Source organism: Podarcis tiliguerta, assembly GCF_965153285.1.
Source record: "Podarcis tiliguerta genome assembly, chromosome: 9".
In the NCBI taxonomy this organism is placed as follows: Eukaryota; Metazoa; Chordata; class Lepidosauria; order Squamata; family Lacertidae; genus Podarcis; species Podarcis tiliguerta.
The window spans coordinates 28,753,279-28,774,065 of NC_139542.1; the positions used below are offsets into that span (position 1 = coordinate 28,753,279).

General features: G+C 41.8%; 1 protein-coding gene across 2 annotated transcripts in view; it reads left to right on the plus strand.

The window, feature by feature from the left end:
- Positions 1-5,643, plus strand: part of BBS12 (Bardet-Biedl syndrome 12) — a 7,010-nt gene extending 1,367 nt beyond the window's left edge. Inside the window, exons 1-3 of one of the 2 annotated variants that reach the window (XM_083457299.1) lie at positions 7-116; positions 1,055-3,247; positions 5,267-5,643. In XM_083457299.1, coding sequence (XP_083313425.1) covers positions 44-116; positions 1,055-3,247; positions 5,267-5,286 — 2,286 coding nt within the window. In that variant the 5' untranslated portion in view covers positions 7-43 and the 3' untranslated portion in view covers positions 5,287-5,643. Of the gene's footprint in view, positions 1-6; positions 117-1,054; positions 3,248-5,266 lie in introns of those variants that run through there. The other variant, XM_083457300.1, reaches the window with a different exon arrangement.
- Positions 5,644-20,787: the final 15,144 nt, after the last annotated feature.

The window sequence follows — 20,787 nt, forward strand, 5'->3', positions numbered from 1 at the left end:
CACAGCCTTCCTGGGAAATTGAGGCCTTGGCAGCTGCCTAGCTATGCAAGCTCTTCATGCAAGACTTGAATATTTTTTCCAGGCATTACCTGGACACCACAAAGGACAGAAGGAAGGTACAGAGATAGGGTCACATTCCCTTTATTTGTTCAGCCCGTTATCCATCATGAACCAACAAGTTACCGTAATAATGCATGTGAGTTTTAAAACCACTTGACCTGCATGTTCATGCTACTTCAGAAGTGGGAGATGTATTTATTTATTGCCTGAGGGCTATTTTGCCAATTTATTGCCATGCGTGTGCCCAAAATGCACCTTGGGCACACACTCTTGAGCACACAAATGCACATTTGCAACAGCTAAAATAGGATTTTGATTCTCTTGGCCTCTGACCTGGCATGCCATGGCAACCCTACTCTAGTATAAACTGTGTGTGTATGTGTGCATTCATTCAGGTAATAAGTGTTTCTAAAGCATTCAAAACCAGGACATTTTTCTGTCCTGGAAGAGGCGTTTCCTCAGGACATAATGGTGATTCTGAGAACTGCCTTGCCAAATAGAACACTTTGGAATCCTTTCGTGTGGCCAACCTAGATTCCACCCAGGGAACAGATCCAGATGCTGCATTTAGTATCAGCCCCTGTTTCTGCTTCTTATGTTACTTAGACAATTAAGGATTTGGTAGGTTTTGCAACAAAAAATGATGCAAGTCCATTATTTTAATGGAAAAAGACATATAGCCCCCCCCCCCATTTCCTGTCCTTGCTCCTGTGATGTTCACTTCCTAATAAAGTCCTCACAGTTTCTCTGGTAGTGAATGTGGCTTCTTTGCCGTCCTTAATTCTAATGCTGGCATCTTAGTTTCCTGTTCTGCACCCACTTGGTATCCCCCAATATGTGCGAAGCATGGATTTTTATTTCCATTAGGAAAATGGATAAGTTGATATATCACCTTGGAAACATTAAAAGTAAGATCCAACACTGTGGAATGGATGAAGAAAGAGCTGGAAGGCATTAAAAGGCAGAAGCAATAAGTCTTGTGTTTCATTTGTAGATGTCATGGCTTTCCGGAACATGAACAGAAAGAGGCATATTGGACTGCAGCAACTTTCAGCTTTGGCATCCACCGGAAGGACATTTTTAGGACCAGTGAAATCACTCAAATTTATTGTTGATGAATGTACTCCTGGTGGTGTGTTGGTTTGTTCTGCAGTAAGACTTCTTGAAAGCTTGGATTTAACTAGTGCAGTGGGACAACTTCTTAATGAAGCCATCCAGGCACAGAACAAAGAATATAGAACTGGGACAACTACCCTGTCGTTTCTTGTCAGCATTTGGAGCAAGGCTGTACTTGAATGCCTTCAGCAGGGTGTTCCCCTTTCCATAGTGGTAGCTGAGATGTTTGAAGGCCTGAACTCTTGCATTGAACATCTGCAGTGCCTTACATTATCACTACACAACATGCAGCAAAGACTATATGATATTCCTATTAAATGTGATGACAAAGCCTCCAATGACATCTGTTCTGGCATTGCTGGAAGACAGGTAATTGAAATGAAAACTCCAGATACCAAATCCTACAATAGTTATTTGCTTGAACATCCTTATGATTATGCACAAGTATCAGAAGAAGAATCAGAAATTGCTACAATCCAGGAAGCAAATGCATGCAATTGTCAGGAAAAGTGTGCATGTCCAGGAGTATTGACTGCAGGCAGCAGAGTTAGTTCACTAGGTAAATCAGTCGAAACCAGTTGTGGTTTTACAGTTTGCAAAGCTGTGAGTCAGAAAAGCTGCAGCTTTCAAAGCTGTCCTTTGGGTGCCTCAGGCCGTAAGAAAATATCAAAAGTAACCCACTTCAGTAGGCACTTAAGCAGTGTAAAGGAAAGTCCTTCACTGCAGCAAACCAATCAGCTGGCCAAATGCACAAAACATTTTAATGAGTTAAGTGATTTGGGACAACTGGCAATGTCTTTGAGCCATGGAAATTGGCACGCAATGAAACTGGTACAGGATATTCTCAGATGCCAGCTGCAGACTGCCAACAGAATGGCTGGTGTCCATCCTTTCCAATTTAATATTTCAGAAGTTGTGACATGTTGTTTACCAGGCATGTCTGAAAGTCATTCTTGTGTCTGTCCTGGGTACATCACTTTATTACACCCAGAGAAAGTTGCTGTTGCTAAGCAGCTCCAGGATAGGCCTCTTCGTATTATTCTTGCAGATGGTGACCTGAGCGAAACATACCACCATCTGGGGTTTAACAGGTCACAGAATGTAAGAATGTTCTTAGAAAGTCCAGCTGCGGAAGACAACAGCTCAAGATTGTGGGTCAACTCCATGTTGGATATTCTGATTCAGTCCAGGGTAAATCTAATTTTGGTACGAGGCAACACATCAGCAAGTTTAGAAGAAAGATGCCTGCTGAATAAGATAGTGACAATTAACGGGGTAGCTGACAATGTATTGAAGGCTTTTAGTGAAGTTACAAGAGCAGACAGAGTGACTTACCTCACCCAAGTGAATGAGCATTGCATAGGTGAGGGTGTCTGTCTGAACCTCTGTGGAGCATTAAAGTTAGGTTGGGTTGGATTGAATGGCCAAGTGCCAGTTGCTTTAACAGCAAAAGGCATTCACCTGATAACAGCTGTGCTTAGTTGCCCGGTTATATCCAAGATGCAAGCCACTGAAGATCAGTTTTGGACCTGCGCTCACCGTGTGCATCATGCCCTTCTCGATCAAGCAGTCTTTCCAGGAGGTGGCACCGTGGAGCTCCTGTGTCTTGGTTATCTTGAGAATCTGGAGAAAGCAGCCAAGAATTCCAGGGAAGAAGGGTTTCATGATGGCCACTCCTGGCTTGCAAAAACTTCAGAGCAATATAAAGCTCTGGTGCTTAATGCTTTGTCACGTGGTTGGCACCAGTACATTTGTACCGTTATGTGTAACAGTGGAGACTCTGCATCGGAGCTTGAAGCCAGCACCTTTATACAACAGCATCTCAGGAAAGCAGCCTTGAGTGGTTTGCCGTCCACCTACCTGCTGGATGAGTTTAAAAAGGGGAAGATGGGAACAGCAAGCCCTGAACATGGTGGGACATTTGAAAAGCCTCTGAAAGTATATGACAATGTTAGTGCTAAGATGGAAGCGTGGCGTAGAGCTCTAGATTTGGTGCTGTTAGTGCTTCAAACAGATGCTGAAATTATCACAGGGCCTAAGAGGGATCAGTTGCTAAAGTCGCAGGCCTCAAGTGAGTTCATGTTTTTGTAAATAATGTGCAGGCCTGCATACAGTTATGTTAACAAGTATTCCTGGCCAAGTTCAGAAGCAAAAAATATATCACGAGAATAAAATTCAGAATGGTTGCCTTCTTCGTTTTAGAAATCAAAATCCATTCCCAAGAAAGGACTTAAGTCATGGAAGGGCATGTTCCTCATAATCTCCATTTAATCATATTTTTTTTTATTTTTTTCCTAGATATTGCCATTGACCATAAATGTGTTATCAGTAAGTTCCATTCATTTCAGCAGGACGTAAAATTGTGTGATAATCTTGGCTCCCTTCAAGCTGAACTATTTAAGGGCTCCATTCTACAGTACAAAGTACAACTAGTTTGTTTCTTTTTAAAATGATATAATTCTTCTTTGTAAATTTAGATGGTGCCTTTTAACTTTGTTTCAAGGCATGCAAATAAATTTAAGGTTATAAATTTGGAGGGAGAAGGACCAGTAAATCATTAGGTTACATGGGTGTAAGCAATAACGTGCCATTAAGATTTCTTTTTGGAAGTTCTAGTGGCTGTCCTTGAGGGGAAGATCTGTTAACGCTTCCCCTGGGGACAGGGATTAATTGTTAAGCCACTCTGGGTATTGTAGTCTTGTGAGGGGAATAGTGACCTCCTAACAACTCTAAACATCCTTAACAAACTACAGTTCCCAGGTTTCCTTGGGGGAAGCCCATGAATTTCAAGCAGTATAATACTGCTTTAAATGTACAGTACATATGAGGCCTTATCTCAGTTGTTGATGTTACCCACATTTGCAGTTCCTCAAAGGACCTATAAGGGGAGTTCAAATAAAGCCTCTCTGCAGCTTAACTCTGCCAAAACAACTCTTGTGCATCACATCTGTTGGAAGGAGTTGCTGACACAGGAACAACAGTGTATTACTCTAGCCTTGGATCCCAGCAGTAGCGTTGCTGTTGTTGGCATCTGTCTGTCTTGAGAGGCGATGGAGTCAAACAAATGCATTAGTAGCACTGAAGTGATATATTGGGGGCTCAAGTCTGGGCAGTATGTATGGAGGTCCTGGGCTGCCTAGATGACAAGACCCCACTCTTGGCCTCGCTGATGTGCATAAATTCAGAATTGTAGCATGTTCTATATGCACTATATTATAAAGTAGTGTTTGTTTCTGTTATTTTATTTATTTATTACATTTGTATCCTATCTCTCCTCCAATGAGCTCATGGTAACATATATAGTATCTCTGTCTCATCTCATCTTTACAAGAACCCTGTGTGGTTGGTTAGGCTGAGAGAGAACATCTGGTCCAAGGTTACTCACTGAATTTCATGGCATGGATTTGAACCTAGATTATAGCTAACTGCATCTGATAGAGTAATTACAACTTGCCTCTAATAATTATTACCTACCTGGTATCAAGTAGATTTCTTCTAAATGCATGTTGACAAATAGGCATGTAAGTTTTTTCATGCTGTGACAAATAGCAGTTGTGGGGGATTTTCATGAGGAAAATTGTGCAAGGGGAAAGGGTTAACCCTCCCCCCTCTGACCATGTTTGCAGTACAGATCCCTCTGACTCCTTGCAACAGCTGTCTGTAAAAAGTTTCTAGTGAGTGGAGATGCATTTCATTCATCTCCTCCATAACATTGCAGCCAACAAACCCTTTAAAACGACTTACCTTTAAAATGAGTAGTTCACACATCGTAGGAAGCTCTTGTGGAAAATGAATGTAAATGGTGGTAGCTGCATGATTTCCTGAGGCTGAAACCTTTCCGGCATGACACCAATGCCTGGCACCAGTTGTGTTAAGATCAGATTTATACGTGGCATAAACTGTGGTTCCTGTCTTGTACTCAGATGCATACATTTTTAAAGCATGACATTGGTAGCTCACAGTTTTCAAGTGTGGTTGGGAATTGGAAGCTACTTCAGACCCTGGAAAGTATGAAAAGCCTTCTATACTTAAAACAAACTATTTTGTGAGCCATCAACACCATAACTAATTCCACTAACATTCATTTCAGGAACAAGCAAATCCCAATGAAACTGAGGACTGGGGCTGATACTTTTTAAAAGGTCAAAGATGAGTGCAGCATTTCTTTGCTTGCATTTGCTATAATGCAAACAAATATATTTGTTCGCTTGTATTTGTTATTTGCTCTCTGATTGGACCTGGACTTGGGACCCCAGCAACAACCATGACTGAAGATTAGGTGATCCAGAGCTTGAAATAGGATATTGAAATGAGATTGTCTTCTTTTTATCATCATCAATCATCATCATCATCATTACTATTCCTTTTAGCCAGCAGATGGCAATCTACAGTTCTCTTGTATACCCGAAAGCTAAACACATTGCAAAGAAGTCAGTCTAATTAAATCCGGCGAAGATATGCTCTATAGCACGGGTGTCCAAACTTTTTTCAAAGAGGGCCAGATTTGATGAAGTGAACATGCATGAGGGCCGACCACAGTTGTAGAGCTTTTTTTAGGATTTTACCCCAAAGTTGTTGTTGTTTACCTTTTTTAGGATCCCCCCCCCCCCCGAGTTCTGGACCTTTTTTAAGGATTAGTCACCAAATACTATTCATATACCTTTTGGCTTGGATCACAGGCAGCACAGAAGGAACGGTGGGTGGGAGTGAGGGATGACTGGAGCAAGGCAGCGAGAGTCAAATGACAGACGGAAGAGAAGGCTGGACGGCCGCTGCCACAAGCCGGCAAACAGCCGGGATACAGAGGTGGGCACATGCGAGAGCTGATGGGAGGGCGGTACCTAGAGCCGAACACAGGGCGCCAGCGTGAGCAAGCAACCAGCAGTATTGGAGCAAAACCAGCAGAGAGGAGGGCATATGTGTGAGACGACAGCTAGCCACAGCAAACCACAGTGAATACCCACCGGTAGGGCCAGATTAAACCGACTGGCGGGCCGGATTTGGCCCCCGGGCCGGACTTTGGACATACCTGCTCTATAGGGAGGCTGCATGATTTGACAGCTGATCTGCTTTGACAGATAATCATTTTTAAAAATGTATATTATTTTTAGTAACCCCAAATAATCAGACTAGAAAGAGCAGCATTAGATCACTGAGCAAAGAAGCTTTGTAATTGCTGGGTTCATGCTTCATGTTTTCTTGATATTCATTTTGGACAGTTGTTAAAGTCAAGAAATTCATTGCTGACAATACAAAAGGAAAGGCTTTGAATAGGTAAGAATAGGTGGGAAATAATTTCACGGGCAATTCCAATTTAGAACAACTTGGTTTCCCATGATGCTAAACACAGTTGGCAAAGGTTAGTTTTATCTGTCTGGTTATCACATGGAAGATAGTGATACCTGACAAGCAACTGGTGGATTAAAAATTCAGCGCAGAGCAAATGTAGAGATATTTCCCCAGTTCTTTGATTAGCACCTTCAAAAATCTATGTTATCTCATGAGCATTGAAAATATTATTTCTTCCCAGAACTATACCATATACTGCCAGGTTTTTTTCTGCTGCTGAAAACTTTCATTAGTCCTTCTGATTTTTGTCCTTTACTTGAAGATATTTAGAAAAGTACTTTCCTACCCCTGCCAACTTCTTTTTGGTTTTTGTGTTTCCATTGGTCACTATTTATGAGTATGTTTGAACATGTGACGTAAAAAAGATTCTTCACTGAATGTTTTTGCAGTGGATAAAAGGTAAACAGACAGTTCTGTAGCCTTCTGAAACCTTGTTTTTTTCTCATTAAAAGGAAGCCAGTTTTCCTGTGCTAACCTCAGAAAAGGAGCTACACGGGGCTTCTGTGTGGCACGCTGTCTGAGGTAAACAACAAAAAAGTCCAACCATACCATTAAATGGTTATTATATTAACTGGCTAATGCAGAGCATTGATTTTTATTTCACACTATTTCTGAAGCACAGTGCACCACTCTTAACTCAAACACAGCAACACACAACCATGGTCCCCGAGGTATTATTTTTGGAAGTCACATTCTGAGCAACACTCAGAAACCTCAGGCGTTAGGTACACTGGGGCTTGATGGGCAGTGTAGTGCATCTCGAACCCGTTCACCATAAGAATGTCAGAGAAAGGTCACTTCAAGGCAAAAAGATAAATGCAAGTTGTGGGATAAATCAGCCCTCAATAAAACTGCACATTAGACATAATAAACAGTATCATTACTCACTGGAAAATGCTTAATGTTTTTTGTTATGTGTAAAACAGCAGCAGGAAATCCCCTGCTTTGGGGTGGGACACATGAAGATGATGTCAGATGAGTCTCATTGCTGAGCCAAATTACAGCTCATTAGTCTGATGTGCATTCCAGGTTGGTCATATTGTTTCCCTTCCTCCCACCGGCTCTTCCCCATCGTCCAGAGAGTGTAGAAAAGTATTTCCTATGGACGTCAGAGTACTGGAGATGTGTGGTGTTGCTTTTGCAGAAATGTGTTTTATTTATGAATGTGTAGATCATTATGGGCATGGAGCATCAATCCTGAAAAAGCAAAAAACCCCACCTACTACAGAAAACGTCCCCTACTACCTGGGGTGGGCAACATACTTATTTTAAATTATTCCCTGTTGATCATGCTGCTTCTGGTTGGGTGGCTCCTAGTGTTACAACTCCTCTGTTGTAAGCTATAAGCAGAATTGCTCTATACTTTCAGCATTGTTAAGGGTATTCTGCTTTTTGTGTGTGTACACCTTGTTATGTCCCATCCTCACCAGGGGCTGTGACGTAGCTGCTGTGGGACCATTTGAAACTCAATGCACACTTACTGTGGTTCATGTGCTGGGTGCTATTTTATGACTCTGTGACACTTCATAGTGGGGTGATCTCCCCTCTGACCTTGAGGTTCCACCGAATGCCAGGCTACTTCAGAGTAGACCTGTTGAGGCCTTTGTTCTCAGAAGTCAGGAACCCAGTTCATCACAGGACTTGCCAATGGGCTTCTCCTAAGCTCTTGTGCTTAGGTTCTTCCCGTTCTAGGTTGGCCTAGGTACTTAATTAACACAGGCCATGTTATTGCCTCTTTCCTCACCCAAGTTACCTTCCCTTTGGCTCCCTGGTCTTTAAATTTGTCATCTGCCTACTTAGCCTGTCAGCCTTGAGTCATCTGCAGTGTTGAGGCAGAGGGAGCCACCCTCCTCCTCCTTGTCTGTCAATGCCTGACTGTGTTGCTGTTGGAAGTGCTAAACACTGTGGCATTTTCCCCCCAGTTGTATTTTCAGCGGTTTGTTTGTTCATCCATTCATTCATTCATTTTCTGTCTCCCTCCCTTTCCTGCGTGTGAGTGTGCGTGCGCGCACACACACACAGTATTTCATTAAGACAAGTATAATTCAATTACCATGTAACAGTACTATTACACTTGACTAAGTTGTGTACCAAATAACCCATAAGTCATCTAACTCAATATACCGTATGTTGAGTCATTGATTGTTTGAAAGATTGCCTTGCATAGCTGGTAGTCAAAACTGTTCACAACTGCAAATCCTACTGTTTCTTTACCTGTGGGGCAGTAGTGCACATACCTGTTTCTATATTGACATACCCTATATAGAATATACCCATCCTGTATATTTTGTAGTGCCTTAAAGTGCCATTAAGAATGTAAGAAGAGCCCTCTGGATCAAAGCAAAGACCTATGAGCTCCAGCACCTTTTCTCCACACTGACCAACCAGGCACCCAGGAGAAGGCCCCTAGTGGGGCCTAAGGACAATAACCCTCTTAGACTTGTTCCCCAACAACTGGTGATTCACAGGCATGCCACTTTTGATATTGGGTGTAGTATATAGGCACTACCAGCCATTGATAACCTTAACTGCCATGAATTTGTCTAAACCCCTAAGCCTTATCTGGGTGAATAGCTCACACTATTATTAACAATTGTGCGGAACGAAGAAAGGCTGCAGTTGTCATTGGTATCCTTCTGAACTGCTAGAGATGGGGATACTATTTTTAATGGTTCCACTCTTATGTGCAGACAGGTGCTTGGTGATGATGCTACACTCTTATGGGAATCCTGTGAACTGCCATAGGGGGTGATCTTGACCTTGCTGTTTAACATTTAAATTAAACCAAGGGACTACAAGTTTGGTGCTGCCAGTCTCCTGGCAGCCATCTTTGTTTAGAGACGAGGCTTCCCATGGGAGATGTAACAGAAGCACTGAATGATTGTTGCACTAGGTGGCAGTACTGGAAAATGCACTGAGGTGCACTGTTTGAAAATGAAAACGTTTTAACTTGATGATAAATGCACAATGTATTTTTAATCAAAACAGGAAGCACTAAAGTTTGGCTATTCCCTCAGATTGTTTTACAAAGCCAAAGGGGAAAGGGGGGGAAAGTTTGGCATGTTATGCTTTGGGGGGGGGGGGATAGACATATAAAGGAGAAGAATTAATTTGTGCAAGAAGAGAAAATGTTGAAATTGCTATATCTCAGCCATTTCTCAAAATATCTGTTTTAAATTTGGTCAACTATGGCACTAAATGCATAGGTCCTACATGCTTAAGTTCAAACAGTTTAGACCACCTTTGTTTTATTAACATGTAGAACATTCAGGCTTCATAATGGTGGGACGCAGTTTGACCTCTCTATCTTAACGGTATTGGCACTCTTGTGCCTGTATAATATAAAGGTGTTTACATTAGAGGTTGTTTGTTCGCTTCATTATATTGCATTGTATATGTACCACTTTATGCCGATCATGTGGGGATTGGTTTTGTATTATTAGAAACTTTTTATTCACTCTGCAATTTCCTTAGGGGAGCCTACTAGATGGAATTCAGACTTCTTTTTTAATAGAATCCATTTTTGGTGGGTTTTTAAAAGCTCTTTTTTTTGTATTGGAATGCTTTGGGAGCTGTAGGTTGATTTTAATTTGCAGCTGCTCTTTAGCTGTTCGTAATTCACTTGATGTCTAAACGTGGTTTTATTGACGCTTGTAATTTTTCTTTTGCTGTTTTATTGTGGTTCTATGCAGTTATATTTAATATTCTAGGGTATTTACTGCAAGCTGCTTTGGGAAGCCTACAAAAGTCCAAGTGGTGAGATAAAAATACAAAATGAATAAAAAAATATAAAGTGAATATCAGATACAAACTGTACTATAATGTTCTTTCTGGTAGTTTGGATGTTTCATCGTGCCTTTCATTTCAGTTTTTGTTTTGTTTATCTTCCACGGTCATTATCAGGGTGTGTGTGTGTTTTTAAGAAAAGCTTTAGGAATTAATGTTTGGCATAATGTCTCCATTGTAGTCCTCGCCAATAAACACTTCATTAGCATCTCAGTTTTTGTTGGCATTTCAGTTTTGTTTCCCCTATCTTCCATCATAATTATCAGAGTGTTCTTCTTTCGTTAGAAAAGCTTTAGAAGTTTATTTTTGGGCATATCTACATAGTCTCCATTTCCATCCAATAAACATTTCCTCTCTTTCTTTCTTTCCTTCTTTCTTTCTTTCTTTCTTTCTTTCCTTATACCTTGCAAAACTCCATCTACTGCCTACCTCAAGTGTGCCCCCAATCTGGTCCCCCCTCTGATGTTGCTGGACTCTCTCCAGCTCCAGCTCCAACTCAGGATGATGAGAGTCCAGTAACTTCTACAGGGCACCATATTAGCTGACATGCATAATGGATCAAATTCCAGAATTGTGCCAACTGTAGCTTAAGTTTCCAAACATAAAACCGAATCCTGGTTTAGAACTCTTTGTGGGTCATTCTTTCTCTGCTCACTGATGGTTTACCATGCCAAACAACAGTAGCAACAACAAAACAACAACAACACTTAAATGCAAAATCCACTTCAATCCATGGTTTCTGACTTTACTTTGCCAATCCAGACTGATTAAAGTGAAGTTTTCTAGGCCATGGTTTGCTGTGGTGCCAGAACTGAGCCACACTCACACATATATCTCAAAATTATTTCCCTCCATCCTTTCCCCCCTTATGTCTGACCAATATCTGAACGTGCACACAAGTCTTTGTTCACATTTTTTTTAACCCAAATGTCAGGCTAACAACAGCCCATCAACTCATCAAATGAGGAAGTACTTAGGTTCAGGAAACATTAAATAGGGACATTACAGGACAAGTGGGTGTCTAGAGACAATAATCTAAACTAGATTGCTGCAATGGAGACTTGCTGGAACAGGCATACTATAAGAAGACGGGGGAGGATTTTGTGCCTGAAATCTACAAAGATTGGCAGACGGGGGTTTCCATTTCTGTACTTGGGAAAGAATATTAAATATTTTCTACATATGGTGCTGTCAAGAGGGTCCGTGGGCCTCAGAGCAAAGACTAGCAGTTTCCCTCAATCCCCAAAGCTGAACTTTGGCTTGAATAGTGAAAACTAAAGAGGAGCACAGCATAACTGTTCATGGTGCAGCATTCCAGCTGCCTATGTCGCTTGTGGTGTGCCTATCTAGTAACTGGAAGCAAAGTCAGGAGGACATTGTGTGTTTATTCAGTGACATTTTATGTCCATCCTAAGCCCCTTAAGTCAGCAGATCTAGAGACCAGAATTGTTCTGTAATTCATAAATTTTAAATTAAGTCAGCATATTATTGAAACCTCAACAAAGGAACCCTTTGAAAGGACAATCTCAATTTACCAATTTAAAGCAGCACTCTTTGTTAGAAGGAATGACTATCTTTAATATTTTTTCCTATCTATAATGTTATAAGAATTTTAAGGTCATATATATATAAATTAAATGTTCATAACTGTATATATAAACCACATGTCTGAAACCCCGCAGATTAGGTCCTGAACAAATTGACCTCAAATATTTCTCTGCAAGGTGGAAGTGGGAAACCTCCCCATTGTCTCTTTCCTCACAAATCCTGTCTTAAGGGTACATTCAAGATATGAACAGGGTGTGAGCCTGTGACCTAGATTCAGGAATTAAGTAGTTATAATAACAGAAGAGTGGCCAAAACCCAGATAATGCAATCAGGTAACTTGCCAGACAGGAGATAAACAACGCACTCAGATTTCTGTTGTAGACCGCCTTTTCTGTGATGTAGGTATGATGTATCTGGGGGTGGTCTTGGACTCCAGGGTGGGCAATTTAAAATGTCTATATAAGGGCTTGCACACATGGCTTTGGGTCCTCCTCCTCTCTCCTGCGTGTGGGGGAGCACCCTGTTGCAACAGCTTTAATAAAGATCAGGCTTACTAAGCTGCCTTGCTTCTCAATATTCTTTGGTTGGCCATTGTTATTTTCTTCTACCAATAGAGAACCTAAAAAGAGGACTATATGGGCTCTTGGGTACCCCATAAGGGAAAAAGAGCAGTCCCCCCCTTATATCAGTAATGTACCACAACAAAACAGCATACAAATAAGGATGTCCTCTCTAAACATTCTGACTAGCTGATTAAAATTGGTCCATGCAGATTAATCAGTTAAATCTTCAGCTGTTTAAGCTACCAATTAAACCCTGAAGGCTTACTAAAAATGCAGCTGTCTTTAAATAGTTCCTAGGATACAATTACACTCTGAGTGTAAAGTTCTCACTTCACATCTACTTTTTATGCTCAATTGGTAAAAAAAAAAAAAAAACTCCAGCTCTATAAATATGCATTGATTAATGATTCTTTATATTTGTTATCCAGTTCAGGAAAAAATATACAGTATGCATGGTTTTTAATAAATCTTCACTAGGGAAAAAGTTAGGTCTTGTTCCTCTCACACACAGGGAGCATAATTTAGCAGATGATCACAACTGAATTTCTTGTGTTTCCATTTTCCAGAGGATTTTGTGTGTGTGTCTCCAGTGTTGATCATTAAGCAAACAACTGGGCAAGCTTTCAAAGGCTGAAAGGTTAGCCAGAGTACACCAGTTAATTTGAAATAAGTACTTTGATTTTTCCAAGAGCGGTTATTTTAATTAACTGAAATGAACATTCATCTGAAGTACTTTAGTGTACTCCAAAGAGGGCACAGCCTTTCCTTCATCTTCTGGAGAGAACAGTCTTTCTAAAGAAGCTTCGGTTAGGAGAAGAATTAAAAATATAATTTCAGTGTAGGAAGTTTTATTCTAGAAGCAGAGAAAGAAAATTCTTCAGTTCTTCCTTAGTGTTCTTAATCAAAAGGTTTCCTTTATGTATTACATAGCTTGTTTTGCCCATGGTTGAGTTAATGCCTTAGCATTGGTCAATGCCTTAGCAGGAGTGGGGAACCTTCTTCAGACTGAGGGTGACATTCTTTCTTGGCCACTTTTCAGTGGTAGCTAAGCCAGAGGTAGAAGTGAGCAGAACAACACATGCAATTTTTACCTTCCTACAGTGGGCTAGTTTTATACACACTCACATACCCCTATCTGTTGTCCATCCAGGCAAGCAAGAGCCATTATTAGAGTACAAGGAAACTTCCCACCCAGGCAATAAAATTCTAGAAGGACTGGTAAGTAGTATTGCCTTGGAGAGAGAGGCTGTGACTGAGAAGAAATTATAGCTCAGCAAGAATCCAGAGAGCCACACAGTATGGGATGGGTTTTAATGAGTAGGAGAAGATATATTTGTTGCAATTTACCCCTCCAGGCTTCCACATGTGTAGGTTGAACAGTTTCAAAATCTCATCCTTGGCAGCAAAATGAAAAGAATAGGAATCAGGCTGTAAAGTCTTGTTTTGAGCATGTCCACCTATGAAATAAGCTGGCTCCCTTTTCTTACCCTGCTTAATAAAGAATCAGGCGACAACTTGTAAAGTAAGTTTAAAAAAATAAAGTTTACTTATTTTATAATCGGGACGCGGGTGGCGCTGTGGGTAAAACCTCAGCGCCTAGGACTTGCCGATCGCATGGTCGGCGGTTCGAATCCCCGCGGCGGGGTGAGCTCCCGTCGTTCGGTCCCAGCTCCTGCCCACCTAGCAGTTCAAAAGCACACTTAAGTGCAAGTAGATAAATAGGTACCGCTTTATAGCGGGAAGGTAAACGGCGTTCCGTGTGCTGCTCTGGTGCCGGTTCGCCGGAGCAGCTTCGTCACACTGGCCACGTGACCCAGAAGTGTCTGCGGACAGTGCTGGCTCCCGGCCTCTAGAGTGAGATGAGCGCACAACCCTAGAGCCTGTCAAGACTGGCCCGTACGGGCAGGGGTACCTTTACCTTTTATTTTATAATCATGCATTGGTTTGCAGCAACAGTAGCAGTAAAAACTATACAGGCAAAATACTTGTATGTACAGTATAAAGGGACATGGGTGGCGCTGTGGTCTAAACCACTGAGCCTCTTGGGCTTGCTGATCGTAAGGTCAGCAATTTGAATCCGTGCGACGGGGTGAACTCCTGTTGCTCTGTCCCAGCTTCTGCCAATCTAGCAGTTCGAAAGCACACTAGTGCAAGTAGATAAATAGGTACTGCTGCAGCGGGAAGGCAAACAGTGTTTCCGTGCACTCTGCCTTAAGTCACAGTGTTCTGTTGTGCCAGAAGCGGTTTAGTCATGCTGGCCACATGACTGGTTACAGGAGAGAAACAAACAAACAAACAAACAAACAAACAAACAAACAGGAAGTACCATATGCTATTTCATCTGTAGGAGAGGAGGTGAAATGTCATCACATAGAGCCCACTCTACCAATTCTATTTCTATGATCCGAGGACCTATATATCAGCAATACAGCTCTATGGTGTTAGCCTGTTCTCATGCTAACTAGGAAGAATATGCATTTGCTGGGTTTGGTTGCTAACCTCCCACACCTGGAGAGGCTAGGAAGGCCACATTTGACTTCTTGGTCAGAAGTTCCCTGCCTTTGTCTTAAAGATAAACCAGCACTCAATGTGCAGTGCCACAGTTTATAGATTTGCCTTGGCTACAGTAGTATCAGGCCCAATTGTTGACTTCTCCCCCAGAGCACTGTCTCCTGTTTCTTCCTTCCTCCTATGGTTCTGAACTGCAACAGCTGCAATGGGTGATATGGCACTGGATCCCTCAGGATCCCTTCATCCCTTGATGTAGAGAAACCTTGGCTAGAGCCTCTGTGAGGCTTCATTCTGCCATCTCTGCCACCTGGTTTGCTTGCAGTTCTCAGTGACCTCTGTTCCTCTTCAAAAGCCCCATGCTTAATCCATAGCCGGTCCTCCTCCTCTCAAGTATGCCCCACTTATTCCTGTGACTCACCTGTCTTTTCCCATCCCAATTTCTGGTCAACTCCTGGGGAGTCAACCCCCAGTCACCACATCTACAGAATGCCACTGTTTATGCAGAGACATACATTGCTGGGGATGGTTGGATCCAGACAGCGAGATCCTCAGAAACTCTCCACTCCTGTTTTGTTGGGTCAGGTCTATCATGCTTATACATCAGATCACCAAAATAATTTATCTTGAAAGGTCAGATAATTTGGATGCATTTAATCTAATGGCAGACAATTCCTGTCAAATTTGTTCATATAAGTGATCTAGCAGCAAATGCAGCAAAGGTAAAAGCTGGGCTTGTTGTGACTTATGTGGTGCTGGGTGACACATTATAGCAAATTCTTTCACTCACACAAATATTTTTGCTGTGAAATTAGTATCTAAAGAGAAATTTTGATGGAGCAAGTTCTATCAGAAAAGCAAGAAAGCGTGAAGAAGGCTTTGCTGACCATAGGGACATAAAATAAAAGAAGCTGTTTTGTACCAAGTCAAATAATTGGTATATCTAATTTAGAACTGTCTATGCTGACTGGAATCAGCTCTAGCAGTTCAAAATGGAGTCTCTCCCAGCACAACTTTGAGATGCCCAGGACTGAACTTGGGACCATCTGCTTAAATTATTTTTGGGAGAGGGTGGGTGAAGTATATTAATGTTGGCTAAACTCTCTTCTGTTCCCCTCACAATGTTTTTTTCCAAGCCTACCAATATATATTGGGCAAACATCTTGCACATCTTAATAAATAGCTCACTTCCTGTACAGAACAGCATAAATAACTCAGTTGATTCCTAGTATTGTTTACTAATAAGAAACGCAGCCCAGGATGTATTACATTTGTTCATTGAGAAGGATAACGTCTCCGCATACAGATAGTGTTGCTAGACTCTCAGCTGGCTTAACTAACACTGGAACAAAGCCTAAAATTGCATGAAAAAAATGTTTCGTATCTGTGTTCCTTCTAGCGTTTATTATCAGTTATCAGAGCAGTCACAATTCAGATAGTTTGAACTGAGAGTGAAATCCCATACAGAAAATGCACCAGTGGAATGGATATAAGATATTAAGAGATGAGAAATATTGATGTATATACTATCTGTGGGAGCTGAAGGAACAAATGAAATTTAGAAACAAGCCTCAGAAACTCAGCTCAGGGCTGTGCGTCTTACACCTTACAGAGTAAAAAGGTGGTACAGGGAAGTTGGGGGGAGCCTGGGTGGTGCCAGAAACCACACACCGTATTTTTTGCTCCATAAGACGCACCCTTTTCCTTCTAAAAAGTAAGGGGAAATGTCTGTGCGTCTTATGGAGTGAATGTGTGGTCGATTGCTGGCTCCCTTTCTGGTCCTGCCCCCTTGCCCAGGCTTCCATTGTAGAATGTTCTGCAGACCGAGGCTGTTTGTTTCCCCAGTGCCATGTGACTGGCTGATTAGATTATCTGTCTGGAAACTGTAGAAATGGCTCCCTTTCCTAAAGAAGCTGTGGAACTGTGAGTTGAACCCCATATAAACAGGATTTTTTGCCCTTTCCAAAGTAAGCTGCACAACTGTGAGCTGATCCCCCCAAAAATGGGGCTTTCCCCCTTTCTTCCTCTAAAAACTAGGTGCATCTTATGGTCAGGTGCGCCTTATGGAGCAAAAAATACTAGTTTGGGCAACAGGCGAGGGTAAAGCAGGTGGCTCCTGTGTCATCAGACCATGGTTTAGTGTTCTGAAAGAAATAGCTCACAGAGCACAGAGAGTTTTCATTTTAATGTTATATTACTATCTGGACTCTTGCTTTTCTCGTTTTAAATGCAAAATGCTACCAACTGGAAGATTACATCATAATTTGCTCTGTGATATTTCACCATGTCATTGAGGTTGGAAAAAAAATATTTCAAAATTCTAAAGATGGTGAAAACATCCTCTTCACTGGATGACATTCAAAACTTTTAGAAAGGTGAGAGCCCCAAAATAATACTGCTATTCAAACTGTAATGTGGGCATCTGCAATTAGTGCCAAATACCTAGGTCCTGTTATTTTCCTCTCTCAAGCTATGTTCCTTCTAGAAGATTTGAATATATCTCTGGCTATATTCCTCCTAAAACTATTTTATGTTATGGTTGACAATGCAGAAAATGCTTTGTTTTTATATGATGGTGCAAAAAAACAAGCCACAAATCTAACTTTTGCCACATTTCTATACTGAACAGTTTGTCTGTCAGACAACCAGTCTGCTAAGACTATACAGAAGTTTTGTCTTTTACATCTAAGGACGACCCATTATAAATATGCCGGGCCATTTTTCATGAGTGGAAATTTTCATGTTTTGATACATGATTTAGTATAAATATTAAGAGTTTTTCCATTTTCTGATTTTACAATTGTGCTAGTATAACCAAAGACATGTCAACAGGGCTGTGTTGTTGTTTTTTGTGCTGAGCAAATTTAACAACCACATGACTATCATCTTTCAGTTTGCTTGCCACTCAATTATTTATCACATTGGACAGGAAAATGTATCTGGAGTGCTGTTGTGTTGAGCCAATTCTTGCTTTAAACTTGGATCAGATGGATGTGACTTTTATAAAACTTCTATCTGTGCAGTTTCTTGCTCTAAATGAGCTTTCCAAGTCACCTCAGCATTACCAAGTCTCCAAAGTAATGTAGACACATATCTTCTTTTTCCCTTGAAGTGATGGGCAGAAGATATATTTGCGTGAGTTAGAGACTATTGGAGTCAATCACTCTAGTGGAGCATCTAGCTACTGGAGAAGAAGATAAAAGGATTAATCTGCATTATTATGTCATATATATTACTTCCCTCCTTGCTTATGCTATTTTGTATTAGAGGCCCTTAAAAAAATTACTTTATAGTCAAATCCTACCTAAATATGGCTACTCAGAAGTCCCACTGAATTCAATGGAAATCACCCCTAGGTGAGTACAGACTTTCAGCCTAAGACTGTTAAAAGTTCTGAGCAATGTAGTTGCTCAGAACAAACTTCAGAGGGTGGTTGTGGATAAAGCAACTTGGTGGAAATTTGAGCAAGACTGAATGAGTGATGAAACAAGAAAAAGGGCCCCGAAAGTGAGGTATGGAGTCCTGCAGTTCAGGAGTTCTGGCACTTAGTGATAGTAGTAAGTCTACATAGATGGCGAGTTCCTATGAAATAAGGTGGGGGCCGCTCCATAAAACAAAGTATGTGTTCTTTGTTGTTGTTTAGTCGTGTCCGACCGTTCATGACCCCATGGACCAGAGCACGCCAGGCACTCCTGTCTTCCACTGCCTCCCGCAGTTTGGTCCAACTCATGCTGGTAGCTTCGAGAACACTGTCCAACCATCTCGTCCTCTGTCGTCCCCTTCTCCTTGTGCCCTCCGTCTTTCCCAACATCAGGGTCTTTTCCAGGGAGTCTTCTCTTCTCATGATGTGGCCAAAGTATTGGAGCCTCAGCTTCAGGATCTGTCCTTCCAGTGAGCACTCAGGGCTGATTTCCTTAAGAATGGAGAGGTTTGATCTTCTTGCAGTCCATGGGGTTCTCAAGAGTCTCCTCCAGCACCATAATTCAAAAGCATCAATTCTTCAGCGATCAGCCTTCTTTATGGTCCAGCTCTCACTTCCATACATCACTACTGGGAAAACCATGGCTTTAACTATATGGACCTTTGTCAGCAGTATGTGTTCTAGGAGCACCAAAGATGCACCACGGAGCAAATGAAACTGTAATGTACAAATGTGCCTAGTTTATGGAATGCTGCTGGTAGGCAAGCAACAGGCAAGGCATCTTCTCAACCCCTTTTCTCCTATGGATGATGTTTTAAGCAGCCCAGAATTTGAGCTAGGCCTCCCCACAGCATTGCCCAGGGATCTGTTTTCTATGCCAAGGCTCATTGGTAAAAGGTAAAGGTAAAGGTACCCCTGCCCGTACGGGCCAGTCTTGACAGACTCTAGGGTTGTGCGCCTATCTCACTCAAGAGGCCGAGGGCCAGCGCTGTCCGCAGACACTTCCGGGTCACGTGGCCAGCGTGACATCACTGCTCTGGCAAGCCAGAGCCGCACACGGAAACGCCGTTTACCTTCCCGCTAGTAAGCGGTCCCTATTTATCTACTTGCACCCGAGAGTGCTTTCGAACTGCTAGGTTGGCAGGCGCTGGGACCGAACAACGGGAGCACACCCCGCCACGGGGATTCGAACCGCCGACCTCTTGATCGGCAAGCCCTAGGCGCTGAGGCTTTAACCCACAGCGCCACCCGCGTCCTCATTGGCTCATTGGTACATGTGGCTTAATGACAAACCATAGAATTATTTAGATTTTTTTTTTTTTACAGTGTCTGCACCTTTCCTTTGCAGTTTTGAAACCGTAGCCAACCCCCTGCCCCCACATACACAGACAAATATGGGTTTGGAGGAAAACATTCCATGTTACAGAGCAGGAGGAGCCAGCTTGGTCCCCTCCAGATGTTGTTGAACCACAGTTCCCATCATCCTTGGCTGGGGTTGATGTTGGGGGCCAGCAACATCTGGAGAGAATTGTGTTGGCTACCCCTACCATAAGGAATGACTTCCAACGGGGCTTGCATCTCAAAACCTCTCATTTTAGGTGCAAGATTCCTTGGTTAGATTCCCGTAGCTCAAAGGACGGATCTCTGTTTCTTGTTCTGAACAGAATAGCTGGAATATGCCATTCTGGACACTGTTTTCCCTCCCAGTATTTATGGGATTAGAAGACAAAATATTCAGGCATTGGATAAAGATTTCTAAAGAAAAAATGACAAGATAGGCATTTCTTGGAGGTGACGGTAATGATGATGGGAAATCCAGCCTGTTGGAGACCTGGGGGAAAAGGAAAATTCCAGGTTAAAAATGACTAAAATATTCTTGATCTTGGAACGAAAACCAAGTCTAAATTAAGAAGTGAGGGTAGCAAAGGCTAATCCAGGAAATGGACGTATTTTTAACAAAAATGATTTCTCTGGGATTTGTTTTTTAATGAAAAGTATTAAAGAGAGTTTAACCATTCAGAGTTAATGGTCTAACATACATTAAAATAGATGAACAGGCTAGGCCCAAGATCCCCAACTTCCTGCCCTGAACCCTCTCAAGTTTTGACAGTAACTGAACTGTGCAACTCTCCCACTAAAAGGACCTGCCAGAACTTAAATTTTGGAAGGTAGATGGAAACATTCCTGCCGATGCATGCCTTTGCTTAGTGTTATATGTTCTTTAATGACTGCTCCACTGGTTTTTAATTAAATGCAGTTAAAATAATTTATATCCCGCTTTTCACTATACAAGTCTTTCCATGGTGGCTTACAAGTAACATCAAAATGCATTCACTGAATCATAATAAACAACACCAAAATGTAACAAGTTCATTCTTCCAAGTCATATTTCTGTGCAGGGGGATTTCCTATCTTACATGTTTCTTTCAAAATGAC